Genomic DNA, 8,915 nt, shown 5'->3' with positions numbered 1-8,915 from the left:
GGGTCCATGATACCGCACGTCAGGATGTGCGAGAGGCTGCAGTCGTCACACGTGCACCTGTGCGGGGGGACAAAATAAGTCACCATTATAGTCAATCTAATAACTGTATGAATCAGAAATCTATTTGACATCAACACAATTTGGCAGTTAAAAATCGCTGCTCACCTTCTCCGATAATTGCAATTGGGACAATCGGGAATACTGAGACGCGACGACAGCATTCTCATTGTGTCTGTGAAGTTGTCTCCACAGGACAGCTTCTTATTGTTGGGCAACTGCCAAGAATGTAAACAAAATGCACCAAAACCTTACGGCGAGCGATCATGTTCATTTTTTTGTGTCCTACCTGTTCCTCGATGTACCGCCGCTGCTTGAAGAACTCCCAGTCTTCTTTGAGTATTCGCTGCTTTGTCTTTAAAGTCTGTCGGCGCCACGTACAATTCAAAATGCACTCAGTTCGATCAGCAAGTGGTGAGAATGGGATCTTACATTTTTGCCTACCGGCGACTTGTGCGGCTCTGTTCTTTGGTTGGTAATACTCTGGCCCTCCACTTTGAACAGTAACTGCAAGAGCAGAATGAGTATATCTCAACTTTTTAATTTTTATTTATTTATTTATTTTTTTTTAAAATAAGCCATGTCGGATTCCTTTCGTGAGTATTTTAGCTTACCTGCTCGTCGACATAGTCGTCGATCCTCTTTTCGCACTCCTGCCACTGGCCGGCCACACTCGCCATCTCCTGCTCCAGCCGCTGGTAGCGCTCCAGCAAGGTGTGGTACATGTCCTCATTGTACGAGTCGTGCGAGGTGGTGCCGTGTCTGGAAAAAAATGCCAAAAAGGTGACATATTTTTATTGTTATTATTATTACTATTATTATGCGCGACGACGTGTTCGTAGACCTCTCCGATACGTGACGTCGTCTTTACTGAAAGTCTCTATGAAATAAGGAGAAAGAAAAGCGCCGCGGCATTTTCTGAAACGCGTGTCCTATTTTAAGAACATTTTCAACGTGCCTTCCTCTTTTCACATTTGTACAATTGTTTTTTGAGGCACAAAAAAAAAAAGAAGCGTACCTGAGCTGTGCAACGAGTGCAGGCAAGCTGCTGTGCAAGATGGGCTCTGAGAAGACCAGGCTCTCAAAAAGGTGCTTGTTGTGCAGCTCCCACGTCACATGGAACTTCTGGAGGTGCTCATTCTCCTGAGCGGGAGGGGAACAAACCAAACGGGACATCATGAAATCTCATGAAACGAGAAAGGCGGCGGCTGAGCAACTGACCAGGGTGAGCAGGAAGCCGCTAATGGTGCGTGCCGCCTGGCAGAGGGCGTTGTACTCCTCCAGCAGCAGGGACACAAACTGGTGGGCCTGCGGAGGACCCTGGGCGGCGGGCACGGCCGCCGCCACCGTCCCCGCCCCCGCAGGTCCCGGCGATGTCTTGGGGCTAGTCGAGAGGTGCTTTAGGAGACGCGCTTTCATTTCCAGCACGTACTCGCGGGCCTGCTGCTCCAGACGCTGGTATAGCTGGTAGGGGTCCTTCTCGCAGAGTCTGAGGGTGGTTGTTGATGATGTCACCGGCGGAACAAAATTTGACAAAAGCCATTAGGGGCTGGACAAATATTCAAATTAAAATTGACATCACAATGTAGTAGAATGCAATTTTCAAATCACAACGGCTGCAATTTTGGGGTAAAAAAAAATTGCTTCCTTTCCTTTGATGTATATGTTATTCATTTATATTTATAGTGTCGAGATAAGTTCAGTGTTGAAGAAGTGCAGCATATGCGTGGTTTTTATTTTTCATGAAACATGAAAAGTTAAAGTGATAGAGTCTCAGATTTGTTTGCATTATCGTAATTTGATTTTTGACTCACTCGCTCACTCACTTTGGAAAAATTTTGTGAAGTTGAACGGTTAATAAAAATTGGAAGGCAAAGGTAAGCAACTCAACAACAGTGATTCAAGTCGATAAAGTGTCTTTCCTTTGAACTCATGGTTCATTTCGCCTTTAAGCCTAACCCGTAATATTATACATTTATGTATAATAAATTAGATGAATTTATTGATTGTGTTTATTAAAAAAATACATGGGAGGAAGACCTTGGAGAAATAATTGAATATGAAACCGCAATTGCAATTTATTTTTATTTTTAAATCACACACTATAGTGTCGTGAGGATAGCGATAGTTGATGAAAGCAATAAACAAGGAATTTCCACATTCAAGGTATTCAAAGAATTTTTGCAGCCCTACTTCGGAAGTTTATCACAACAAATTCTCAATGTGTAAAAAAAAAAAAAAAAAAAAAAAAAAATCTCTCTGATTGAGTACCTGTCTACCAGCTCCTTCATCCCGTCCTTGTCTCGCTCCAGCGGCTGGTCACGGTCGTCCGCCAGCGGGGTACCGGCCTGCCGGTAAATGCAGCGCACCAGGTAGCGCACCTCCGACCAATGCTTCTGCAGCTGCTGCGACTCCCGTTCGGACTCTGCCGAGATCTCTCTGCCAAAAAATAGAAAAAGTTAAGAATTAAGATCATCGGAGCAGGAGGTGCTGTCCCCCCTTCCCTCCTCGGTAGGGTACCGCCTCTCGTTGCAGGCCTCGCAGCCGCACACGGTGTCGCCGGGAATGGGTGTGGCAAGGTCGGGGGCGGGTAGCATGGGCGGCGTGTGAGCGCTCAGCCTGTCTGTCGCCACCACTGCGTCTGTGCCCAGGGTGCCGTTACCCACGGGCATGTGCAAAAGAAAGTCCTGACTCTGAAAGAGACACAAACCGCACGGTCAAGCTTTCTCTTCGGAGTGATGACAGCCATAGAACAGGAAATGGAACGCTGCGACGGAGAGAGCCCGTGGGGATAGATCGCTTCAGTGGGGCCACTGACACAACTCCCAGAGTCAGTCAATTCATAGAATAATCAGCAAAAAAACTAAATGTGACAGCCCTAAAACTTGACCGAATATTTGTCAATAAAGAGTCACTATTTGACAGGATCGCTTTTCCGTCCCCTCTCCTGTTGAATTTTAAAATGTGCTTTAAAACATTGTCGATGCCCTCGATGATGTATTTTCTTGAATCGTAGTTGGCGGTTTAATTAATAGCCGCTAAGCTATACTAGCGCCGCGGTTATTTGTGTATTTATTCATTTTCTTAATGAGAACACAGAACAAGGTATCTATTGTCCCCGATGTTACGATGAATCACAATTTTTTTTGTTTCATGGAGAGCGGTTCGCTCCCTATGGCGTCAAATATAAAGGGAGCCTTCATGCAAAGGAGAATCCAAAGCAAGCGCGGGGACGAGATCAGGAGATTACCTTTGACATGTCCTTCACATGTTGCGTATGAGACAAGTGGGAGCGCGGAAACTTGAAACAAAGGGGGAACCTTTGTTTTGATGTGCGTAGACCATTACTTTGAGTAACAACTAAACGTTCATTCTGCTCAGCACAATCAATCTTATTTGGATTTTTCTGGAAATTATTATTCTCCAAAAATGTATCTAATTTTTGAGGGCCTAAACATACACAAACACTCACCAATCTTTCTCACACACATCCGACCTGGTGAAAAGGTTGACATTTTAAAGTAGACAATGGCACACAAAAAAGGTGTCTGATACGCCCCCTTCAGAGGTTTCATTGTGTTATCGACTACATATGCAGATCAGACGTGTGCACAGATTTCCTAGTGGATAATAGTGCGCTGCTAATGCCTTCATGATAGAGGTAAGATCGGGCCGCCCGAGCCCGACCCGAATTGTCAGGCCCTAAAATGTCAATCATTGCTTCGGGTTCGGGTCGTGTCGGGCTTCTCTCTCGCCGACTTTTTTTTTTTTGTTTTTTTACAATAAATATATGTTTGAAAAAAATGTAATACTAAAACGATGTGCGGATACTAAACTAAGGAATACTTGTTTTAAAACAGACAATTTGGATAAACCAGAGAAGGCGCTGTAATGTAATTGCTATTTAAACAGGAGCGCAGCCGCAGACGGCCAGACGCTGAGCATGCACTGCGCACGTGTCACACCAAATTACAGATAACGAAAATTGAAACTTTGATGTTAAATTTCGTTCAAACAGAACTATAGAAATAATTTCATATCTTTACCTATTTATTTGATTTGAATTATTCTATTTAAAGCCTCGTGGGCTGGAGGATTTCTCTGCGTAATTAAGCAAATGCGCATCAAGATCTCTCTTTGTCTGGCCTCTTATTCTGTGTTTCAGCGTTATTTCTTTGTGCAAATGCATTTATCATGTTCATAAAAATATGTGGATTATTCTAACCTTAAGAAATCTTTGTTTTTTTCTGCCAAAAATACTCACAAATAAAATATGAAATTTCGAGTTTGCTTCGGGCTCGGGCCTGCAAATCAAGTTTATTGGTCGGGCTCGGGCCGGGTCGGGCTTTGATACCCTCGGGCCCGGTTGGGTCGGGCTCGATTTTTTAGGACAGATCTCACCTCTACTTCCTGAAGCAGTAGAGGGAACAAAAAAGTAACTTATCGGTTTATTGGCAAACAAGCAAGCTTATCACAGTCGCTGGACAATGGCGAGCAGGATTCATCCCAACTTGCTCCTGGTGTTCAACAGCGGCCTAAGCAGCTGTGACTGTCAATATTTTGATTCTTCATGGAAAAATGTGTGTAAAATGAGGAGTATCTAAACTGCACGCCACCGCCTGGAGGGGGGGGTTAATAGACAGCTGCTAGCAAAACGTGTCAAACAGCATGCTTTCTCCCACAAATAAGTTGCTGTGACGCGCAAAAGACCAACCGAGAGTGACGAATCTTCATCTGTTTCCATTCGTTCAAGTATTCTGGTCTGGACGAAAGCTATGTTCCCACTACAGGGCATTGCCGATTCACGAAAAAATCGTAGTTGACATCAATTCTGCGCGTTGAGCTGCATTCTCGACTTGAAATTGATGGCAATCACTAATTGCGATCAATGATGGTTCTCGGGCTTTAACATTTTTTTTGAAGGTGAGTAGTGACTCACGCCGAGCTGCTCCTGCGCAGTGTGCCGGTCCTCCTTCTCCACGGTGCGCCGGCAGTCGGAGCACACCCACATCGGCAGCGGGAGGGCTGCGGGCGGCTGGCCGACCTCTGATGCACCATTCCGATGGTCGGGGACTCCCGCCTCCGAAGGCCACAGGCCATCTTTGCTACGCTCGCAGCGGCACAGGAGGCAGCGGTCGCCGGCTGTGTACGGGGCTCGCTGGTTGAGGCCGAACGTGAAGGGGGTCTAGTGGGGAGAATAGCCGCGGAAACTTAGTTCTGAAGGGTGATTTCATCTCAGGAACTTTACATCGAAATCATTTGGAGAGCCGTTGTGTATCTGCACTCGGAGAACTCTTGTCTAGATTTTCTTCCGGGGCCAAAGAGATGAATTTCAAAAAGTCGAGTAACCTTTAGGGTGAGGTCCACGGTCGATCTGACTCCAAGCACAGAGTAGCAGTGGCGAGTTGGGTTTTCGTTACCATGACAATCAGGTGTGGAATCAAGGTGTTGAAAATAAAGTGACTATTTACAGACCTGAGACTCTTTCTGGCAGATTACGGCGTTTGTTTGTGCAAAGTCATCCTGACCAGACCCAAGATTCGCAGATAACAGGCACGTGGCGCATACAGCAGACCGAGATATCGCCAAGCACACGCCGAATACGTGCCGGTTATCAGAAGCCAATGCTGCTCACACGGTTAGCTAATCTGTGTTTAACACCGCAACTGAGTTTCAGCGTAGTCGGGCCGTTAATTGAAAATGGCAGGTCTTCAGCCAGCCTTGCTGCCAAGTCTGGGCCAGAGAAACTCGTTTTGTGGGCGGGAGTGAGTAAATCAGCAAAAATGTACTTAAGAATGCTCATCTATAGCAACATTTAAAAAAAACGCCAGACAAACGTTCCTTCTGATTTCCAATGGAGGGAAACTGTAAATTGGACTGAGCAAAAATAAAACACACCTGAAGGACTCCGGTGAAATCAGCGTTGACCGGTCCTTCGGTGAACTGCGGCGTGACGCTGGTGTTGACTTTGAGCTGCAGAATAACAACATTGAAATTAGTCAGGGATGGTTAGTGATAACTGGAACGAAACTGCTCCACCCTGAACCGTTCCGCTAACTATGCGATACATCATATTCCATAAAAACGTCCATTGTTCCGTTGAACCCCGTTTTGATGCGTGGGTTCGGTCTTGTGTAATGGTGTGCAAGTCCTGCCCCGACATGCTGCCGCCGCGTCACCAGCTTGGGGACCCCAGCTGCAAAGTCAGCGGCCAGCACCCTCCGTGAAGACTTCGAGGGGGAAGATTTTACTCGTGTGCACGCATGCGGCGCAAGCGGCCACCCTTTACATTGGATTAGATTTTTTTTCAATACTGTATATTGTACTGCAACGGTGCTTACATTCAAACTATTTTATGCTACAACAAAAGTGCTTCCTGCGTGTGTTAATTGCATCAATGTCCGTGTTATCCTGTACCATTTGTCCATGTGTGTGTATCGTGTGGCTCAACACACTACTGCGCGAAGAAATCGATATTTCATGCGTGCTGTATGGATGCAAGGCTTAAGGAGCCGACGATGAGAAGAAAGGAGCGCCAACGCATAGCGCCGATGCAGATGTGGAACTGGGAGTCGCAGCTTGGAGTTGAAGCGGATTACGTGGGACAGGAGATGTGAGCCAATCGCTTTTTGTCAATGGATGCTATAGCTTTGTGTTTGCTTTCAAAACTTGTGCACATTTTTCAGCATGATGTCTCTGAACCACTGGTGAAAAGACACTTTGGTCCTCTCCTCTTTCATCTATAATTGCTTCAAACAACAAAGTGTATGCAGGAAAAGTGATTAAGATTGCAGGACTGTCTGTGTCTTGTGTGTTGTGTTGTGTTACTTTGACTTCAAGATGGCGCTACGAGAGTGACTGCCTTTCCAGCAGCTCCTATATTTTGTTCTTATACTTCTTCCTTTCATAACTTTGCTGCTATGAATTGGGAATTTCTCCATTGCGAGACTCATAAAGGGTTTCTGATCTTATCTTATCTTGGCTCGCTATATGTGTTGTAATCTAATGATTAATTTATGATGGTGGTTTTATTAGGGGTGCACCTTTCCCAATTTTCTGGCTGACCTTTACAAAGCTTAACCTGCTGGTCCCGATTTTTGACGATCCCGACAGCAGACACCTTCAATCTTCCACACTTATGGTATTGTAAACCATTGAACAATCCCGGTGAAACAATATAAACGGGTTGTTCGAAGTGCACATGAAATAGTTCTCTCAAGTAAAAATGAAAAGTCTATCAGTCATCACACAGCGGAAGGGGACAGTGGCTGACTTTTTCTGCAGAGGGGGATGAGATCGGTAGACAAGATCGGTTTTACTTTCAGGGATCAGATGATCACCGATCCCACAAAATTGAGAACATATGTTTTCGGTCTGTTTGTGCATGAAGCAAGCCCAAATAATACCGACATTTTGATAATACGGTAGCAATTAAGAAAGTTAGATACCCGGATTCAACAACAACAAAAAAAGGTGTCACCTGAAAAATCTGACATTGGCCAGAAATGTGTCCTTTTGCACCTGTTTTAAACAGTCATAACTCCCGTAATTGTCGTAGGAAAATTATACTGGGCTCGAGTTGACAGGATTTGTCCGACAATGCATGAAAACCAAGACATAACTAAAAATGAGTCATTTTAGAGCTACTTTATTGGCTTTCAATTAAGACTTAAGAGTGAGAAATTGTTCTGACTCAACTACACAGATCCCTGATGCAGAGACAGTGTATGTGCAATAAATGGCTCTGAACCAAAACCTTCGTCCTCAGATGTCCAAGTATGACACTTGGGGAGAAATTACTTGTGTGCAGTCGTGTTGCATCCTCAAAACACACTTCGCAACAAGTTAACATTGCAGCAAGACAACCGGACCGCCTCTAGGCCTGAAGAAGCGCAGCCGTTAGCATGGCTAGCATTCGTGTTATTTTTGCAATCACGGTGCTTTGAAAAGCCCTTTTGGTCTTGACTAATGTGCCCTTTAATCTGAGGATTCTGTCTCCGGCTCGAAATAAAATTCACGGCGATTTAAATGGACGGAAATGCAATGTTGAGCTCGATCAGAAAGTTAAGCTAAGATCCATGGTCAAGTCGGTTTCACAGGGTTGGACCTGGACTGTAGTGTTTACGGTGGCCATAAAGGATAAAATGTCAAGTTCACAAGACATAAAACTCCGAAACAAGACACTTCTAGCGGTTCGCCTGGTCATAGCGAGGCGTCTTCCTGTCATCGGTTTCGGGCCCGTATCATATTAGCGTCGTTGGTAATGTCGCCCTGTGCCGACATGCTTGGCCGTCTGATGAGGAAGCAGGGGTGCAGCTTACCTCTCCGTTGATGCCCGTCACGGAGCCCCTGTTGCCGCCCGTGACAGGTGCGAGGAAGCCGGCAGGTGTCGGAGCTCCCGCGCAGCCGAGGGCCGAGACCACCCCGGCCTTGCTGCCGACGACGCCGCTGCTGGTGCCGCTATTGCAGACAGCAATGCAGCTACTGCCACCGCCCCGCTTATTCTTCCTGCGTTTAGCCCCTCGCTTAGCATCGGTTGGACTCATTTTTCTGCGACACAGAAGGCCGTCCGGGCTCTGTGGGCTCTCCAGTTGGACGCCGAGCTCGGGTTATTGTTCTCAACGATTTGTTGTTGTTTTTTTTACAAGGGGAAAGGCCGACGATGAAAAGTGCAAAAAAGCCGACTTGACTGTAACCAATATGGCTGCTTTGGTTGGAGCTGCGCTGTCTCAGCTTGGCTTGGGTTGACGTTGTGACGTGACGCTGCGTCCGGAACCGCGGCGGATAGTGGGAAATGTATTTTTTTGTACGGGGGTGCGGGGGGGGGGGGGGCGAGACAACAAACTGAACCGGGAAAT

General features: G+C 46.1%; 1 protein-coding gene across 1 annotated transcript in view; it reads right to left on the bottom strand.

Annotated features, from left to right (window-relative positions):
• The window catches only part of fam193a (family with sequence similarity 193 member A), an 18,964-nt gene extending 10,141 nt beyond the window's left edge, over positions 1-8,823 (bottom strand). Inside the window, exons 1-12 of the mRNA XM_019862473.1 lie at positions 8,379-8,823; positions 5,956-6,030; positions 4,997-5,242; positions 2,578-2,750; positions 2,329-2,496; positions 1,279-1,546; positions 1,076-1,200; positions 672-819; positions 490-564; positions 347-421; positions 166-275; positions 3-57 (exon numbers count right to left, since the gene is read on the bottom strand). Of these exons, the coding sequence (XP_019718032.1) occupies positions 3-57; positions 166-275; positions 347-421; positions 490-564; positions 672-819; positions 1,076-1,200; positions 1,279-1,546; positions 2,329-2,496; positions 2,578-2,750; positions 4,997-5,242; positions 5,956-6,030; positions 8,379-8,603 (1,743 nt within the window). The 5' untranslated portion in view covers positions 8,604-8,823. The remainder of the gene's footprint in view (positions 1-2; positions 58-165; positions 276-346; positions 422-489; positions 565-671; positions 820-1,075; positions 1,201-1,278; positions 1,547-2,328; positions 2,497-2,577; positions 2,751-4,996; positions 5,243-5,955; positions 6,031-8,378) is intronic.
• Positions 8,824-8,915: the final 92 nt, after the last annotated feature.

This window comes from Hippocampus comes, unplaced genomic scaffold, assembly GCF_001891065.2.
Source record: "Hippocampus comes isolate QL1 unplaced genomic scaffold, H_comes_QL1_v1.1 scaffold7, whole genome shotgun sequence".
Classification (NCBI taxonomy): Eukaryota; Metazoa; Chordata; class Actinopteri; order Syngnathiformes; family Syngnathidae; genus Hippocampus; species Hippocampus comes.
Note: the sequence above shows the minus strand (reverse complement) of the source record. Positions and strands in the feature narration are given on the sequence as shown.